General features: G+C 42.5%; 2 protein-coding genes across 7 annotated transcripts in view; both read left to right on the top strand.

The window, feature by feature from the left end:
- Tmcc1 (transmembrane and coiled-coil domain family 1) overlaps positions 1-19,578 on the top strand; it is a 146,358-nt gene that overhangs the window by 110,738 nt on the left and 16,042 nt on the right. The gene's annotated exons all lie outside the window — the stretch shown is intronic.
- LOC127197321 (60S ribosomal protein L37-like) lies at positions 7,375-7,711 on the top strand. Its single transcript, XM_051155145.1, has one exon. The coding sequence runs from the start codon at positions 7,375-7,377 to the stop codon at positions 7,666-7,668; it is 294 nt and encodes a 97-aa protein (XP_051011102.1). The 3' UTR covers positions 7,669-7,711.

Raw genomic sequence — 19,578 nt, 5'->3', positions numbered from 1 at the left:
TTCAGTGAACAAAAGCGTTTCTTTTGCCTTAGCAGATTGGGAAAGGCTTGGGTTAAATGTGAAGATGCCAAGCATGCATAACAAATAGGAATTTGAGCTAAAGCCAGTTTGAAATATTTCTCACATTCTTTTAATAAAAGGATTCTTATCATTGAGCTACTTGTTTTCAGGCCTTTTCCTGTGACACGATGGTTTCCTGGATTATGAGCAATATGTACATCTCTGTATTAATTTTCATCTTTAGATCAACAGCCCAGGTCTGTGCAGTGAACTAAACAGGAAGATATCCAGCTTTATGCAACATTCCCCCATGCTCACATTTCATCTTTAGTTCTGGATAGAAAACTGAACCATTAGATTGAGTTCACTATAGATAGGTTTTATAAACAATACATAAATACTTTCTAGGAGATCATGCTTTTTTTTAAAAAAGCAAAGCCAATTCTTTAGAGAGTTTTCCCCCTTGATTCTAAAATTAATACAGTTTGCTGGTAAGCAGTTGGACTTAAGCTTCAAGCAGATTTTTCACTCTGCAGTTTGATGTTTTTAATGTCAGCTTTATTAGCAGATTTGTGCCTCTGATCTATACTCTCCTTTTCTGTTTGTTCTGAATCTTGAATCCTTAAATCCTGGCACATCTTGTGTTTGTTCTGAAGTTCTAAAAGGTCAATTTACTTATCAATGTTTTATTAAGAATGCTAGTACATGAGCTGAAGAGATGGCACAGTAGGTAAGAATGCACACAGCTCTTGCAGAGGACCCAAGTTTGGATCCCAGCACTCACAACAAATGAATCTCAACTGCCTGTAACTCCAGACCTAGGGGATCTGACACCTCTGCCCACCATGGAAAATTGCATGCGCATTTACAAACACACATAATTAAAATTATAAATCTGTGAGGTGAAAAAAAATTTTAAAAAGAATGGTAGTGCAGGGTGAGTGGATTAGTATAAAGCAAAGTATTCATAGAAGAGCTGTAAGAGGTAGGGCAAACACCGTCAGAGTTACGTTTTGTTTTCCACCAGTACCAATGTGGAGCAGAAACATAAGACAGAACTGAAACATTTCAGTTGCCTTTACCTAGTACTTGCATTAACTTGTAACAGTAGAGATATCTCTAGAGCTGGGGTGACCTAACAGGGTTTTTAGCTCAGTTGTAGACACTTGCATGCATTCAGGGTAGAAGTCATTATATTTGTTGAGGTCATCTACATTTTAAATATTTTTTAATTTTTTTAATGTTTTCACAGATTGGTCCATTCTAAAGATTTCTGCCCTTTTCCTTTCTCAGTTACTTTGTAATGGCCACACCTTTATATATTTATGTTAAGGCCACATGTGTGATACAGATATTCTAGCGATTCCTTGACAGTATTATATGAGCTTGTTCTATAGATGCTCAAGTGTTTATCATGGCAACTTAGAACAAACTTGGCCATATACAGTTGCTATACTAAGAATACTTTCAAGTTTAAAATACAATGTAGTTTAAACCTAAGTTTTATATACATCAGACTGTTGCTTTATTATGTGGCTAGGTTTTTTTATAATATAATAAAGTTTCTTCACATTAAAGCCTTTGGCACGTGGAGGCTGGAGGTCACTTTCAGGTGTTGTTCCTTAGGAGCTGTCTACCTTGCCTGTTTATGACTGTGTCTCTTCATGAACCCAGAATTCACTATGTAAGATAGGCTGGCTAACCAGCAAGCTCCAGGATTTGGCTGCCCCTGCCTTCACCAGCACACTATATGTGTGCCCCCACACCTAGCACACTATATGTGTGCCCCTACACCTAGCACACTATATGTGTGCCCCCACACCTGGCTATTTTATGTGTGTGCTAGAGATCAAACTCAGAACCTCAGTCTTGCAAGATAAGCAAGACTTTACTGACTAAGCCTTCTCCTCGGCCCCTTAAATTTCATTTTTAAAATGCAGAACCAGGTCACAAGATTGGAGAAATAAAAGAGGACAGAACTCTTTATCTCCTTTTTTCCTAAATCAATGTCTCCTTTCTACCCAGAAGAAGGTATCACACCCCCTGGTCCTTTGCAAGAGCAGCCAGTATTAACTATAGCCAACCAGAGTTGAGCTATTTCTCCACCTCCCAGGGATGGTTCTTAATGAAACTGCCCAATGCTTGTTTATCTTATGATTTCCCCTTGTGGAAGAATGGTAAATTGCCTGTGTTACTTGCTTTCTTGTTATTCTCCATTGAATTAATTATATTCCAGATTACCTCTCTGAGTTTGGGGGCTAAATGGAGGATTTACAACTGAGAATAACCTTTGGCATTTACAATGAACAAATCTAAGAGCCATGCTGAGCTAGTTTGAGGTGTGAAAACAGGATTAGAATGGGACAAACCTCTGTTCTCACTGGCCATGAGGTCAGGGTTCAGACTGAACAGGAGCATTTCCACTTTGGAGGACAAGGCTCTAGGCTGTGTGCTCTTGCCAGAGTCTCAGTTGTCTCTCAAGTGAAAAGTAGCACTGCTGAGAGCTGGGCCTCAGGAGGCCTGGCTGTGGTGCCAGTCCTGGTAACTAGATAGTAACAGGAGTTCAGTTACTGTGCTAGCATTTTTATTTCTTATTGTGAAATAAGGCTCTTTCACTAGAAAAGTCCTAGGATCTTGCAATTTAGGGTGCTTATATGAGTACATGTATATGCACACACATGGACAGCCTTGTATAAATTGGATTTTTTTAAAATTTTATTTATTTAATCACTTTGCAGCCTGATGCCAGACCCCTCCTTCCTCACCTCTCAGTCCCAGTCCCACCATCATGCTCCCTTCCCCTTCTTCCCCCTTTTCTCCTCAGAGAAGGGGAGGCCCCCAAGGGATACCAACCCACCCTGGCATCTCAAGTTGCAGTAGGACTAAGTCTATCCTTTCCCACTGAGGCCTGATAAGGCAGCCCAGCTAAGGGAAAGGGGTCCAGAGGCAGGTGACAGAGTCCGAGACATCCTCTATTCCCATTGTCAGGGTACATGCTGACCATAAAAGCATTACCATTTTGTGTGTGTGTGTGTGTGTGTGCGCGTGCACGCGCATGCATTCGTGCATGCGTGTGTCTCTTGGGGGATTATGATATGATGTCTCATTGTGTACCATTGTGTACCTTGGAATTCCCTGTGTAGACCAGATTGGCCTTAACCTTGTAACAGTCCTACTGCCTCAGCCTCACAAATGCTGTGATCACAAGACTCCACTACTGGGCCAGAGAGATGACTCAGTAGTTAAGAGCACTTAGCTGCTCTTCCAGAGGTCCTGAGTTCAATTCCCAACAACCACATGGCTGCTCACAACCATCTGTAATGGGATCTGATTGCCTTTTCTGGGATGTGTAAAGACAGAATACTCATACACATAAAATACATAAGTAGATGCATCTTTTAAAAAATAGGCTTCACAACCATGCCTAGATTTTGTTTTGTGTTTTGAGACATCCTCCCTGGCCTTGAACTCAGCAATCCCAGCTTTTTCAACCTTTAAGTGCTGAGCCTATACGGTATGCCCATGCCCAACACGCTGACATTCGTTTTATTGAATACAAACACTATAATAAGAGTAATATTCTCTTTTTTTTTTTGGTCTATAAGTCTTAAGTTTAGAAAGTTCAAGTGAATTTTTCTATACATCAGAGAATAAACCCAAGTGAAATAAGAATACATGCAGCAACGCAGGCTTGATTTACAGAGTTCTACCCAAGTACATAAATGTGTGCATGGTGATTTTCTTTTTCTATCATTTTACTCTTGGACTTAAACTCCAGGTGTCACCCACATTAACTACACATCTGCCACTGAACTCTTCCCCAGACTGCAGATTTGAATTCTTTAAATGTTTCTGAACTATAAGGTTTTTTTTTTTTTTTCTTCCCCTTTCTACCATGTTCGAGGTATTAAGTAGTCATGACTTTATTTTATTGGGACTTCAAAGGATATTTATTTGCTTATTTAGCTTAGAAAGCCGATAAAGTTACTACTACATAGGAATTCGAGGCCAGCATGATCTACAAAACAAGTCCAAGACAGCAAGGCTACACAAAGAAACCTTGCCTTGAAAAACTGAGAGAGAGAGAGAGAGAGAGAGAGAGAGAGAGAGAGAGAGAGAGAGAGAGACTGACTACAAAGCTTGTCACAGAGATGCTTTCTCTTCTCTCTGTAGGCCCTCTGTCCTCCTGCCCCCATTCTCCCCAGGTCTGATCTCCACCCTCATTTCACTCAGCACTCCCTCTCCTACCTTGGTCCCTCTCTTCAATCACTTCCACGGTCTATTCTATTTCCTCTTCTGAGGGAGATTCAAACATCCTCTCTTGTTATTTACCTTCTTTGGGTATGTGGAGTATAGTATGTTTATCCTATACTGTATGGCTAAACTCTCCTTATAAGTGGGTACACACCATGTGTGTCTTTCTGGGTTTGGGTTACCTCACTCAGGATGATCTTTTCTAGTAGGCTTCTGTGAGGATGTGGGGTGACTCTAGCTGAGATTCCTAGTAGCAGGGGTCATGGAGACTAAAGAGGAATCTCTCTTAACTAGACAGGACTCCTAGTGTAGGAAGAGGAACACTACCCATCCACAAAAACTTCGACCCAAAATTTACCTGCCTACAAGATGTGCACAGATAAAGATAAAGCGGAGATTGAAGGAATGTCCAACCAATGCCTGTCCCAATCTGAGATCCATCGCATGAGAGAAAGCCAACTTCTGGCACTATTAAGGATACCAGAGCCTAGCATAAATGTCCTCTGAGAGGCTTCACCCAGTAGTGAATCAAAAGAGATGCTGAGACTCACAGCCAAACTTTGGGCAGAGTATAAGGGAGTCTTGTGGAATAGTGGGGACAGGCTGGGTGGAGAATAAAAGGACCCAGAGGGGGAAGGAGCACCACCAGAAGACCAACAGAGCCAGGGGGCTTGTGGAGACTGAAGCACCAGCCAAGGACCTAGGCCCCCTACACAGATGTAGCAGATGGGCAGCTCAAGCTTCTTGTGGATCCCCTAGTAAGGGGAATGGGGGCTCCCTCTGACATGGACTTGATTTGTCTGTTTTTTGATCACTCTCCCCTGGAGGCCCTACCTGGGGCCACAGGAGAAGAGGATGTGCTCAGTCCTGATGTGACTTGATGAGCTGGGGGTGGGGGGCGTCCGGGAGGATCCTCTTTTCTGAAGAATAGGGGAAGGGGGAGGGGGAAAGGAAGAGATGATGGGACTGGGAGGAAAGGAGGGAGGGGGCTACAATCAGGATGTAAAGTGAATAAATTAATTTTAAAAATAAAATAAATTGAAAAAAGAGAGAGACTATATAGGGATTTCAGGCAGACTGGGATATAAAAAAATCCTGTCTAGGGAGGTGAACAGAGACATTGAAATCCTAACTTAATTAATACCCTGCAAGATAGGAAGACATTTCATGCTAACATAATAAAAGGTCATGGGCCATCCTGGTCTATAAAGCGAGTCCAGGACAGCCAGGTATACACAGAGAAACCCTGTCTCGAAAAAACAAAAACAAATAGGCCATGGCGCAGGTAGAGATCTGTGGACATGGTTTTGACAGTTTCTCAGCCATTGTCCCAAAGTAAACACACAGTCATTAGACCTCACTAGTCCCCATCTAGAAGAGCTCCATCTCCACCGTGTATGGAATTCTCGGGTGAACTACTCAGCATAAGTAACTGGCTAAAAGAAAAGCCTAACTGAATTGCCTCTGGTTTCTTGCCCCACTGAGAAAATAGATACCTGCCAGTCTTCTCCAGAGACCAGTTAAACAGTAAAACCAAATTTTTTTCAGAGCTGTCATCCGGGAGGATTTATTAATAACCAATGCATAAACCAGAAACAAAACCAGAATCAGACAAAGAACAATATTGAGAGTAGCAGGAAGTCAGCAAAACCAAAATGTCACCTTCTTTTAGAGCCAAGAAGGTACATGGCCAAACTGTAGTAGCCACAAGCCCAGCCTCTCTAGGCAGCTCATGGATTCAGTATTCCATCCTGTCAGTTTAATTCATCAAGATGTTGGAATAACCCTTAAATTTGTCAAGGACTTTATGTTTTGTGTCTTTGTTGTTGATACTGGGTCTTAGGTAGCAGACTGACCTCGAGCTTCCTGTATGACTCAGGCTAGTCTTGAGCTCCTGACCCTCCTGCCTCTACCTCTGGAATAATGAAAATACAAGCACACCCAATCACACCTGGAAACTGCCCCTTTTCTGTTCCTGTTTGTTGTTTGTTTTCTTTTGTAGTCCTGGAGAACAACCCAGAGCTTGGTGCTCACCAGGCACCTCTACCAGCTAAACTATATCCCCAACCCTTTTTAAAAATTTTCATTGCTTCACAAGGTAGCTTTGACCTCCTGGTTCTCCTGCTTACCAACCCCCCCCCCCACCTTGGTATTACAAGCATGCTTCATGCCTGTTTTTTGAGTATACTTTTTCAAAAAGTATGCATAAATGTACAGTGAATAAGCTACAGGACATCATTTTCATATTTACATTGTCTCCTCATTTAAATTATGTATGGCCGAGGACAGCTGACAAAGTAAAAACAATTCTCAATAAAATAACACATGCCTTTAATCCCAGCACTTGGGGGGCTGGGGTGGGGGAGGGGCAGTGGCAGGAGGATCTTTATGAGTTCAAGACCACCCTGGTCTGTCTATGAAGCAAGTTCCAGGACAGTCAGAACTGTTAGACAGAAACGCTGTCTCAAAAAAACAAAAAAAAGAAAAAATAGAAAGGAAAATTTAAATGACAAGAGCTACTGTTTTTGAGTAAGAAAAAATACTTGCATTTCTAAAAAACTGGAGGAATAGAAATCACAGTGATGGGGCCAGGCGGTGGTGGCACACGCCTTTAATCCTAGCACTTGGGAGGCAGAGGCAGATGGATCTCTGAGTTTGAAGCCAGCCTGGACTACAGAAGGAGTTCCAGGACAGCCAGAGCCATTATACAGAGAAACCCTGTCTCGAAAAACCAGAAAAAGAAAAAGAAAGAAAGAAATCACAGTGGCAGGGCTGGAGATGGCTAAGTGGGTCACAGTGCTTGCTTCAAAAGCGTGAGGACCTGGATCATGGCATTAGCACCCCACACGAAGTCAGGAGTGGCTGTAGGTGACAGCTTTGGGGCAGAGACAGATGAATTTCCGGGGCAGTGGGGGCAAGCTTCATGTTCAAGAAGAGACCCTTTCTCAGGGAATGAGGAGAATGATAGAGAACAACACAGAAGTCAGTGGTTTCATTTCTGTAAGGTGTGAGACTGTAGATAAAGCAGAGTAGGACCATCTTGAGTCCAACCTAGTCATAGCCCAACTCAATCAAACAACAAAAAGATGTTGGATCTTTGGCCTCGGCAGCAGAAGCAAGATGACGAAAGGGACGTCATCCTTTGGAAAGCAGCGCAATAAGACACACACTTTGTGTTGCCACTGTGGCTCTAAGGCCTACCACTTTCAGAAGTCGACCTGTGGCAAATGTGACTACCATGCCAAGCGCAAGAGAAAGTATAACTGGAGTGCCAAGACTAAGAGGAGAAATGTAACCGGGACCAGGCAGATGAGACACCTAAAAGTTGTCTACCGAAGATTCAGACATGGATTCCGTGAAGGAACAACACCTAAACCCAAGAGAGCAGCTGTTGCAGCATCCAGTTCATCTTGAGGATTTCAATCAGTCATAAAATAAATGCTCTGGTTTCAAAAAAAAAAAAGATGTTGCATTCTCTAGTGCAGTGGAGCAGTGAGTGCTGAAACGGACCAAACCCAGGCCTGAGCATGGCTTTTGCATCTGTTAAGGGATTTCAAAGTTGGGGTGCAGTGCAGTACTTTCCAAGAAGGGGTTCCTCCTGTCTGTAGTGTCAGGCTTCGTGCTCACTTGCCTATTTCTAGCTCACTGGATTTTTTTTTCCCTACTCAGTTGTCACTTACATAGATTTCCAACAAAGATGGAAATTAGGGAAGTGGAACTGTCTCCTGGTGCTTGATGGAAACCTGTATAGGTTGCCTTTCCTTTGTGTTTATTGGAACAAGCTACCTAAAGTATTATTTTATTGAGAATTGTTTTTACTTTGTCAGCTGTCCTCAGCCATACATAATTTAAGTGAGGAGGCAATGTAAATATGAAAATAATGTTCTGTAGCTTTAAATCCAACCAGTTGGAAGCCTTTGTCTTTTATAAAAGATGCTCACAGCTGGAGCAGAGAGGCAGATTCTGTCTGTGATCTTTGCTCTCACAGTCAAACTGTTCATTTGCATTTAACAGCCCTAGCAAACTGCACAATCACGCGCCCGCGCGTGCACACACACCCACACCCACACACACAGCCTGTTAGGCTGAAGCTTTCTCTTTATTCAGCACAGTCCTCCCTGACGCCCAGATGTAAGGCTACTGAGTTGATGCAGAACTGAACTCTGCGCAGACCGAGGTGGACACTGCACTGCGGAGCATCGGCTATGCAGGATGTTGATGTGGTGCGGCTCTGCCTGCCTGTGGTTTGCAAGCCGCTTCTCTAAGATTGAAGGTGAGAAGGCCAAGGATCGCCTAGAAGCTGCACTGTGCCCAGCCCTTTGGGGAAGGATGCATCCACAGTGGTAGCTGCCCTCATTTACAGTATGCAGAGTGACAGAGTCTGCCACTGCTCCTCCGCAATTTGGAAGCTGGAACAAATGAAAAAATCTTATGGCCAAGAGAGGTTGTGATTTGTTTTCACGATCCAAGCTTGTCTGGTGTTCACAAATGAAGAATGGGCTTTTTGGCAAGCAAAACCAACAGACTGCCTGACAGGGGTATTTGGTAAGATAAATGTGTTATGATGAGGATTTTTTCCTTTTTCTTTTTTTTTTTTTTTTTTTTTTTTTTTTTTTTTTTTTTTTTTCCTTTTCTTTTCTTTCTGTATTGGCTACATTGAATTGTACCTTAGCAGTATCCATTCGGCAGAATCATGTTTTGTGGAAAAAGATGAGCAAGTGAGCCAGAAAAATGTCTTTTTGCTGCTTATTCAAGTTGTGACCTTCAGATATAATCATCAGGTGCTCACTCACAATTAGGTCTTTTTCTTCTTTTTAAAAATGCCTTTGAATAGTTGTAATTACCTTATTTTTTCCCTAGGATTTTCCTACAGCCTGCAGTGAAGAAGTTAAAAAATAAAGCCTTAATCCCGTTCCTGGGTCATTGCTCCTGGGACAGTAGCAGGCTGAGAGCATGAGTGTGGATGGGAAGGAAGACAAGATGAGCTGTGTGCTGTGTCCGTGATGTGTGTTGGTGGAGGTCTGTCTGTCTGTCTCGGCTTCATTGTCATTGCTGTTCAGTGGTGGTTTGAGCTGCATCTCTTTTCCCTCTTTTATCATGGAATTTCCTTTCATGTTTGATTTTTCTTTGCCAGACCCAATTCTGTCGTGGAACCTTTTTCTGTTATTGTTAATGCACAGTATACATTAGTAGAAAAAAGGCAGATGTAGAAATTATCCCTAGAGCACAAAACTGGGGGTTTTATCCAGCCCTGGCAGCACAGGAGAGAGACAAAACAATCCTGAAGTATTTTTGGTCCCTAAAACAAAATAATGGACATTTTCTCTTTAAAATGTAGGTTTCGATTTTAGCAGATTTAAGCATGTTAATTTTTAAATCTTAAAATGGTTGTTTTAGTTTTGTTTCAAGTTAAAGAAATGGATCTCCATAGAGAGTTCCAGGACAGTGAGGAATAAATAGAGAGACCCTGTCTCAAGAAAAAGAAAGAAAAGGAAGGAAAGAGATTGCATTAGGTTCATGAAGTGCTGCCAGAATCATCTGGCTCTAGTCCGCTCTGAGTTGGAACCTATTCTAGTTTCTAAGGATAAAGGTTTCCTTTTCTTCACTGTAACTTAGCCGTGTGTTGTTGGGAAGTCTGTGACCTGTTTCATTGGCCAAGCTCAGATCTTGTCCTTGGACCCCTCCTCTCACCAGCTGGCACAGCCAAGTTTCCTAACAGTGTAGAGTGGGCACAGAAGCTGTCCATGATGCCCGCCTTTCTGCTGAGTCATTAGTTATATAAGCCTTGAGCATAGCCATCAATACACCCCTCTAGGTTGAAGAATGGGGGCTGCCTGTTTACTCTGTATCCTTGGGCTCTTCCCTCGAGCCTTTTGTTAACATGGTCCAAGGATTTCACTGCAGTGAATACATAAATCCTTTTTTCTCATTTTGAATTACTGCATTCTTAAACTCTATTTGCATCTCTCCATGATGAAATTCCTGTCTGTGCTCTTGGCACATGAAACCTTCAGAAATAGTATTTTCTCTCACATCTTGCCTAGTTAAGGTTTATTTCTGTCTTTCTTTTGAAGGCTCAGTTTGAATGCTGCATTATGGGAGCCTCTGAACTTTCCGTGTGAAGTAGGAAGGTTTCGCCTTCTGTGACCCCTTTCCTCGAAGCACACTGTTCTTTTCTTCATGGTGGCTTCCACAGTTGACACAGTTGGGCTACTGGTTTCTGTGCTTCTGTCACTTGCCACTCAGTCGTGATCCTCAAAAAGGCAGAAACATCTCATTCACTGGAGCTTACAGAAAAGCCTGGCAGTCAGTAACATGCACTCACACACCAGGGTGAATGCAAACAGGATGAATGCAGGGTGTGGAGAAGGCCCATGTGGTGAAGGAGAAAAGTGAGAGAATATGCATGTGAGCCTTGCAGAGCCTAGATGCAGGGCCTACGGCCATGAGACTGCAGAGGCCACATTCATGTTCTGGGGGTTTGGAGGATCTGGGGAACTCAATAGAGAGTTACTGGTTTGGGTGCCAGAACTTCATGCATGCTTAGGCAAGTACTTCATCAACTAGCTATTCCCCGGCCGGAAACTCTTGTTTTTATTTTTAAAACTGGCAGTGATGGTGCACACCTTTAGTCCCAGCACAGGAGGCAGAGGCAGGTGGATCTCTCTGAGTTCGAGGCCAGCCTGGTCTACACAACAACCAGGGCTACACAGAGAAACCTTGAAAACAAAAAACCTGGAGGGCTGCTAAGCTAATGTAAGCATTCCCTTAGAGTTGGACATTTCCTTTCTTTTTCTTTTTTTCTTCAACACCACAGAGAACCTAAGTGAATACAGGTGGCTTCTTTGTGACCCACTGTCCAGAAGAGAGACATTAAGAGTTTGTCCTGAGATGGTGACAGCAGGGGTGGCTGCAGAGCATTGTGCACTCTGGTAGAAACTTGGAGGGCAGTTGGGTTGGGTTGGGTATGGTAAGAAAGCAGATGTCAGGAGCTGCCAGGCTTTGGTACACTTTGCTTTTTGGCTTTTGTAACTTCGGGACAGTAATTATTGTCCCTGAGATTAGGAAGAAGGCTTTAAAGGGAGTTCTAATAAGGTTGTGCTATAATCTGAGTCTTCCTTCCAGAGATTAGACTATTGCTATTGTGAAAACATCAGTGATGATCTGGGAATACAATTTAGGACAGTAGTTTAGACCTTGCAACTTATCTCCTACCACAGGCTTTCCCTGTGCCATGTTGTTAAAGCCCCAGGTTTACTCTGTCATCCTGAAGTTCACTTCCGCGTCATTCTTTATGCTGAGCTGTCGGCCTAAAAGGTCTTTCCTTATTCCTTCTGTCAAATTTCTTTTGAGACTCACTTCCTTGTCACCTCCAAGAAGCTTACTCTGTCTCCTTTCCATTGTTTTGCTGTATATAAGTTTTTGGGACAGTCTCTTTAAGCTCAATCCACTTGCTTCAGTTTCCTAAGTGCTGGGAATACAGGCCTACATTGGCCAAATCTACCATGTTGTTTTAACTGGACTTTCCTTTCAGTTGATGGTTAAGTTTCACTAGTTAGACCATCTGTTCTTAGGGAGTAGATTCAACCTTTAATGAGTGATGTTTGCATAAAGAAATCAAACAATAACTATAAAATGAAGTAAACTGTGGAAGGTGTGTGTGTGTGTGTGTGTGTGTGTGTGTGTGTGTGTGTACACAAGGCATATCTACAGTGTCACAGCACTATGATGTGCTTCTGTTTCCATCCCCTCCAGGTTTATTAAGACTGTCCCACATCCTAGCAGAAACACCTCAGATAGACTATTAAATGTCGCTTTTAAGAGTTTTAGCTGGGTATGGTGGCTCCAGCCTTTAATCCCAGCACTCAGGGAGGCAGAGGCAGGCAGATCTCTGTGAGTTTGAGGCCAATCTGGTATACAAAGTGAGTTCAGGACAGCAAAGGCTACACAAAGCTCTGAATTTGTATTTTTCATCATTTCCTTTTACTTTATTTGTAATTTGTAAGAAGAATTGAGGTCCTGCTATTATTTACCATTTATGAAATGATTGAGCAAGACAGGACAGGACAGGACCAGCATTCATATTGCTGACCTATTCCCCTGGGTTTCCTCTTTTCCTTTTCCCATCATTTAGAGTAATTCCAGAATTTGTGCAGTGTTTTTCAGTGAGGTTATTATTGGCAATTAAGATGAAATAATCTGATGGGCCTTAGTGGTATATACCTCAATTCTCAGCATTTGTGAGGCAGAGATAGGAGAATTGTTTCAAGTTCAAGGGCAACCTCTGCAACTGTTGTGTGACTTTTCCTGGGGAAATATGAGTGAATGTCTATTCACCCCAGGTATAACACCAACAACAGACCAAAGAGACTACTTAACCTATGTTCACCTTGGTGAGCCAAGTAGTTTGTGGTTACTTAAAAAGTTTTGGTGATGTAAAGGCAGCTGCATCACTGAAAAGCCACCTTGCAAGGTTGACAACTGACAAACAGCATCCCTGGAGCACCTACCTATTTTGTAGACAGTTCCACAGGACAGTCCTCCCCAACATCAGGGTTATTACTGCTTCTGTAATCTTTAATCTTGGGGAGAAGCATTAAATTTGATGTCTTTTCAAGCTTTGGGGCCTCCTTCTAAATTCTCTTAGCTTCTCAAGTCTGACAAAAAAAAAAAAAAAAAAAAAACTTCCTTCCTAAAAGAGAGTTTCAGTTGAGGAAATAATTACACAGTGAGTTCCAGGCCAACCTGGGCTACAGAGTGAGACCTTGCCCACCTACCCAACTAAAAAAAAAGAAAACAAAATCGCACGCGCACACATGCACACACAGGCACACACACACACATGCACACACACACACACACACACATGCACACAGGCACACACACACATGCACAAGCCAGATATGGTAGCTCATTATTCTCTCAACACTGGGATGCAAATGTAAGAGGATCACTAAAAGTTCAAGGCCAGTCTGGGCAAAAAGTAGAAGTTCTGGCTCAAAAGCAACAGGAAAGAAAGAAGGAAGGAAGAAAAAGAGTGAGTGTTGGCACAGACTAATTTGAATGAGAAGTATCAACCCACAGTGCAGGAAGAACGAATGCCTGTGGCTGTTTCCTAAGGTATCCCTACACGTCAGGGTAGGGGAATAGTATTTATGTCTCTCACTCTTGTCAGTCAATACAAGTCCTCCACCCCACACTCAGCCGCACACTAGCTGTACAAATGCGGAGGCAGAATAGAACCTTCCCATTTCAGATTCCCTCAAAGACTGAAGCATTGAGCTTGCTTTTTCAGAAGTATAAATAATTAAATTTCCTTGTTATTTTAGTTAATCTCAGTATGCCTTACCCAAGGTCTTATAGTACTTCAGTGTTGGTGATTTCTTACACCTGTCAGGAATGACAGATACCTTCATTTCAAATCTCAGAAATGCCTGTACAACTTGGTGGGATCCGATCTGAAAATGCATAAAAAGGACTAAAGCTAGTTCAATGGTAGCACTTACTTAGTATGTTTAAGGCCCCGAGTTACAGCTCCTGCACCAAATAAATTAGAATTTATCCTTTATGTTCCTGTTTGAGGAAATTGGTTTCTACTTTGCTACTACAAGTATTACTTGAAGGAAAAAAAAAAATCTAAGCAAGTCTGGCCATTGTGTTGCAAAAGAAGAGAGACAATCAAGGTAGTTAATGTTTCTAGGATCTTTAAATCAACAGATAACCCTGTTCAAACACTAGAGAACGTTGTTAAAGCAGGTACATGCACCAACTATAGAGGTGTAGAGACAGTTATCAAAGCAGGCATGTACACCAACTGTAGATGTGTAATCGCTTTATTCTCTTGTATGCAAAAGAAACTGTATTCTCTGTCAAAAATAATGAGGTTGGCTACTTGTTTCTTTGTTTTGTTTTTTTAGCATGCTCTGGAACTTACCATATAGCCCAGACAGGCTTTCCAATCAGAATCCTTCCTGCCTCAGCCTCCAGTTGCTAGGATTATTACAGGCATATTTTCACTAAGTGACAAATGACCATTTAAAGATCTTACAGCACTTGTTTTTTTAATCTAGGATGCTCTAATAAGCCAAGAACGGGGTTTTGGTTGTTAAAACGGGCAGGGGGGGAGGAGGCAGACTGAAGAAAGCAAAAACACAAAAACTGAATTAGTCATTTCAAATTTAATTTTTAAAATTTCCATCCACTTCTGGGATCAAACTGAGGGCCCTGTCAGCCCACTGCAAAGTTACTCTCCTTCTAAGGCAAGGACCAGGAGCAGGACAGTAGAGAAACTGGCTAATATCTGTGCACACGAAGAAGTACTGTTATCCTTTCACTGAAACAAACAACAGGATTTCCACTGTGGCTCCACTTAACCTCTCACCATACTCTTACTCTGCACTCCACCTCTCTAAAGCACTCCTGTTGTTATTGAGTCCCTCCTTTGCCATTTCCTTAACATTATCTTTTAGTTTTCCTTTTAAGGAAATAATGGAGTATTAACATAGAGTACACTAGAACTGAAAGCCTCATAAAAGTGAAAGTGAATCTGAAAGATAAACTCGGCAGTGCTTGAGAGGAAGTATAACACAACTCCACTTATTCATTCAGCAGACGTTTATTTAACATCTGTGTGCTAAAAGCCGGGGGATTTGACTTGTAAGGAGACAGGAAATCTACCCTTGTAATAGTCACAGGCCAGTCCTATCAAGGTTTAAGTTGGGGCAGGGCAGACTGTTCCAATAAGTTTCTGTCCATAATGGGAAAACATTGTTTATAATAGTAAACACAGCCTGGAACTTACTTAGCATTTAAGAGAGGTGCAGGAAGAGAAAGGAAAGGAAAGGGGTCTATAACACCTTCTTGAAGGAGGGGAGGAAAGGATATATAGATATATATATATATTTTTTTTTTTTAACAGATTTTTTGTTTTTGTTTTCCAAGACAGGGTTTCTTCTGTGTAGCCTTGGCTGTCCTGGACTCACTTTGTAGACCAGGCTGCCCTTGAACTCACAGGGATCCACCTGCCTCTGCCTCCCAAGTGCTGGGATTAAAGGTGTGCACTATCACACCCAGCTGGGCTACAGATTTTGATCTGTCGGAAGAACAGAGGTTATCGGTTCTCAACAAAGAAATGGCAAGCTAGAGACAGAATCAGGAAGTCAATAATGAGTTCTTGAGCACAGTTACTGTTTTTTAGAGAAACAAAAATGATGGCTCTTGTTCCTTCCCCCCACCCCCTAACCTGAAACAGGATATCTCTGTGTAGCCTTGGCTGTCCTGGACTTTGTAAACCAGGCTGGCCTCGAACTCACAGAGATCTGCCTGCCTCTGCCTCCCCAAGTGCTGGGATTACAGGTGTGCGCCACCACACCCAGCTCCAGCCTAGCTTTCTTAATAGAGAGAAACAAACTCAAAGAACAGTGTGACCTATATCTGCTGCCTCTTCCTGCCTGCTGATAGCAGGATGGGGGAGATGCTTTTCTGTCATTGCTTACAAGTTGATCATAATGGTTTTGAGCTTATGGTGAGGATTGGAAGGCTATCAAAGTGTGAGCTTGATAACTGTTGAGTTAAATTTTCACCTTTGTTCTGCATTCAGTGTAGCCCTTCCTTAGTTATGTCTTAGAAGTGAGTATGATCTAGAATCTATTAATGATGAGATCTTTAATAAGAACAACTTATATGCTATTTCAGTCATGGCCAATGCCAACAGCCTGTTCTGCCAGGTGCTGGTACAGCACTTTCACACTCATGACTCACTTCATCCTTAAACAGCCTCCTGACTGCGTCCGAGTTTCCTCTCCTTTACAGTTGAGCAGCTTATGGCCCAGTCTGTGCTTTACCAGGGCACCAGAGTGTATCAGGCATCTTGCTCTTTTCATGTTTGCTCCTCTCAGGAAATTCTGGGGCAGTCCCACTACCCACAAAGTTGAGGCAGGAGGAATGTAAGTTTGAGGCCAGCCTGAGCTACTGCTATCAAAAAACTGTAGGGAAAAGGAGAAAGTATTGGGCTGGTTCTGTGGCTTAGTGTTGAGTGATTGACACAGATTTGATCCTCAGCCCCACCTTGGAGGCAGTCTTTTTTAGTGTTACCTTTGAAAACTTTGCTTTTCACATTTGGAACTGAGTTGTCTAGAGTGAGTTAGGGATCCAGTTCTGTGTGTTATCTATATCCAGTGGCAAAAGGAACTTTTCTGGTTGATAGATTGATGCCTTGGGGCCAGGTGTCCATGCTTAAAGCACAGACTTCCCCTATAGGACTTAGTTCTAAGTTTCTACCCTTTTAAAATGGGTACCTTTTGCTGGACAGTGGTGGTGCACACCTTTAATCCTAGCACTCAGGAGACAGAGGCAGGAGGATCTCTGAGTTCAAGGCCAGCCTGATCTACAGAGAGAGTACCAGGACAGCCAGGACTATACAGAGAAACCCTGTCTCGAAAAACTAAAATAAAATGGGTACCTTTCAAAATGAAGTCTTCCTGAGTATTGCAGTGATGTCCAGTTTTTAGTGTCAGCTGTCCTCTTACAGAGATATCAGTGTCTGTGGGAACTCTTCATGGGAGGACACACTGGCCCTAGGTAGGACAAGAATTAAAGAGAATATGTTTTAGTTATTTTATAAAGAAGCAGAATTCTAGCCAGATGTGATCATATATAGACATTTGTATATTGAAAATTATTGTTACTTCTTTTTAAATGGTTGAACCTTGATTATAGTCTCTTAACAGTTTGTTGTTATTGTTTTGTTTTAGTTTTCTTTTGGTTTTGTTTTTTGTTTAGTTTTGGTTTTTCAAGACCAGGCTGTCCTTGAACTCACAGCAGTCTGCCTGCCTCTGCTTCCCAAGTGCTAAGATTAAAGGCATGTGCCACCACCGCCTGGCTTCTAACAGTTGTTTGTTTGTTTGTTTGTTTGTTTTAGATGTGTTTTTGTGTGTATGCGTGTTTTACTTGCATGTTTGTGTTCCACATGCATGTCCAGTGCCCTTGTAATAATAGATGGTTGTATTCCATTATATAAATGCTAGGAACTGAACCCAGGTCCACAGTTAAAATGCTTTTAACTGTTGAGCCATCTCCCAAGCCGTTTCCAACAGAATTTTCACCAGTATGATATCTCTCTCTCTCTCTCTCTCTCTCTCTCTCTCTCTCTCTCTCTCTCTCTCTCTCTCTCTCTCTCTGTTACATTTGTGAGTGTGTGTGGTGTGCGTATGTGCACACATGTGTATGTGTACGCACACACATGCACCAATGCCACAGCATATGGGGAGGTTAGGACAAAACTTTATGGAGTCAGTTCTCTTTGTACGATGTGGATCCCAAGACCAGAAGTCAGGTTGTCAGGCTTAGCTACAGTATGTGTGTTACCCACTGAACTATCTCCCTCGCCCCCAGCATGGTTAGCTTTGATCCCACAGAGTCATAAACTTGAGCATGGGGAATCTTGGTTGAAGATTCTTCATATCTCTTTTCTATATAATCTGCAGTAGATTTTGAGCCTAATTATTGGACATAGATAAGCAGAGTAGTATCATGTACTTTAGTTATGAGTCTAAATCTCATTCAGAAGGAAAACCCAGTAATAAGGAGCTTGTGCAGCTGTTTTGGGGTACTGAACAGTGAGGGTTTTCAGAGCTCTTCCTGCAGCTCTTGACACCTTGTCCATCTGGAATTTTGATTGCCTCTCCCTTCTGCAGTCTCTAGCCACTGTGTTCCTCAAAGCTGAATCAGTATGAAGAGAAAGTAATGCATAAAGCAGTGTACGCAGTTCTGTCAAGGTTTTCGTCTCTTGCTGTGCTGAGCATGGGAAGCAGGGCTCTTCCACTGATCTGCATTCCTAGCCCAAACATTCAGTTTCATTGAAATAGAAAGAAAGAACATTGTTGGGGTAAGATGGGCACAGTGGAACACGCTTGTAATCTCAGCGCTCAGGGAGGCAGAGGCGGGCAGATCTCTGTGGGTTCAAGGCCAGCCTGAGTCCAGGACAGCAAAGGCTACACAAAGAAACCCTGGTGGGGGGAGTACTGTTGGGTTTGTGTTCTGTCACCCCCACTTCCCAGTATTGAGTATCACACCCAGAGCTTCATATGTGCTAGGCAAGTACGTCACCACTGAAGTATACCGCTAACCAGTATGATCTAACTAAATATATTTATAAAAGCTCAAAGGTCAGCATAAATCCTACTCAGATGATAGAATGGGGCACTGTACATCTAAGATGAGAGAAGACACTTTGAGACAACGGGTTAGTTATTGGCATTTCCTGGATATGTAAGATCATGAACATGTAGGGTTGACCTCTGTACAGTTTTTTTGGCACATTGTCATAGGACGGAGTATAGTACAGAACCAAAAAGGGGCATAACCTTAGTCTACAGATGGCCATGTTGCAACCTGACCCTTGAACCAGGTATTTTTATTGCCCTAAGACAGCTGTTTGATGTTGTTACTACTCATTTCTGCTGTTGCTCTACAGAGCAGTGTCAAAAGTCTTCTTGGGTCCTGCTTTATCTAAGTGACTAGCACAAGCCACAGATGGGTACCCTCCCTGGTGTAGGAAAACTGGCCTCCTTCGGTCTGAGCTCCCTGCTTTGGCATTTAGGAGTGTGAGTTTTCAAGTCTGAGCAGTTGTCCTTTCTTCCATTCCTTGTAGTGACACTCATCCATTTAAAGAATAGTGTGTGAGCTTTGTAACTATTTACCTACAGCTCAAAAAGATACAACCTTAGCCCCTGATTTGTTTAATCACTTAGTTCTCACTGTCCCGTCTATTGGCGTTGTCTTCCCAGGGCCACCACAGTTACTTTAATTCAGCAGCACTCAGCAGCACCTCCCCAGCCTGGCCTCTGCCTGCCTCCCACTGCAGCAAACTGTCCCAAGAATAGAGAATGATCTCATTACCCTGAGCGTGACTTATACAAACAAACACTGTGGTGACAATTGGATGCTTATATCTTGGTATCAACATATCTATTCTTGCTGGCCTTTTCAGGGGGCCAATCTGTGAGTGTGGCTCAGGATGACTGTGACATCCGAACACCAGAATGGTTTTCATAGGATCACATTCAAAAGCTGACATGCCCTCCTACATGGATTTGCTTCTGAACAGAAGTATGCATGAGAATGTGAAATAATTCATGTTTTCAACCAACAAAATGACCTTTGTTAGTTAAAGAAATACTGTGAAAAGACTAGCCAAGAGGGCAGCAGGGTTTTTACAGGCCAGGGGAATGTACAGGTCAGCCATCTGTGCTGAGAGTTCAACACAGGCATACTATCAGCACATTTTGGCACATTGATTCTGGGATGCTTCTAACATCCACCTCT

The sequence above is a fragment of the Acomys russatus genome, chromosome 13 (genome assembly GCF_903995435.1).
Source record: "Acomys russatus chromosome 13, mAcoRus1.1, whole genome shotgun sequence".
Lineage (NCBI taxonomy): Eukaryota > Metazoa > Chordata > Mammalia > Rodentia > Muridae > Acomys > Acomys russatus.
The sequence above is the reverse complement of the archived record's forward strand: the minus strand, read 5'-3'. Positions and strand labels throughout refer to the sequence as shown.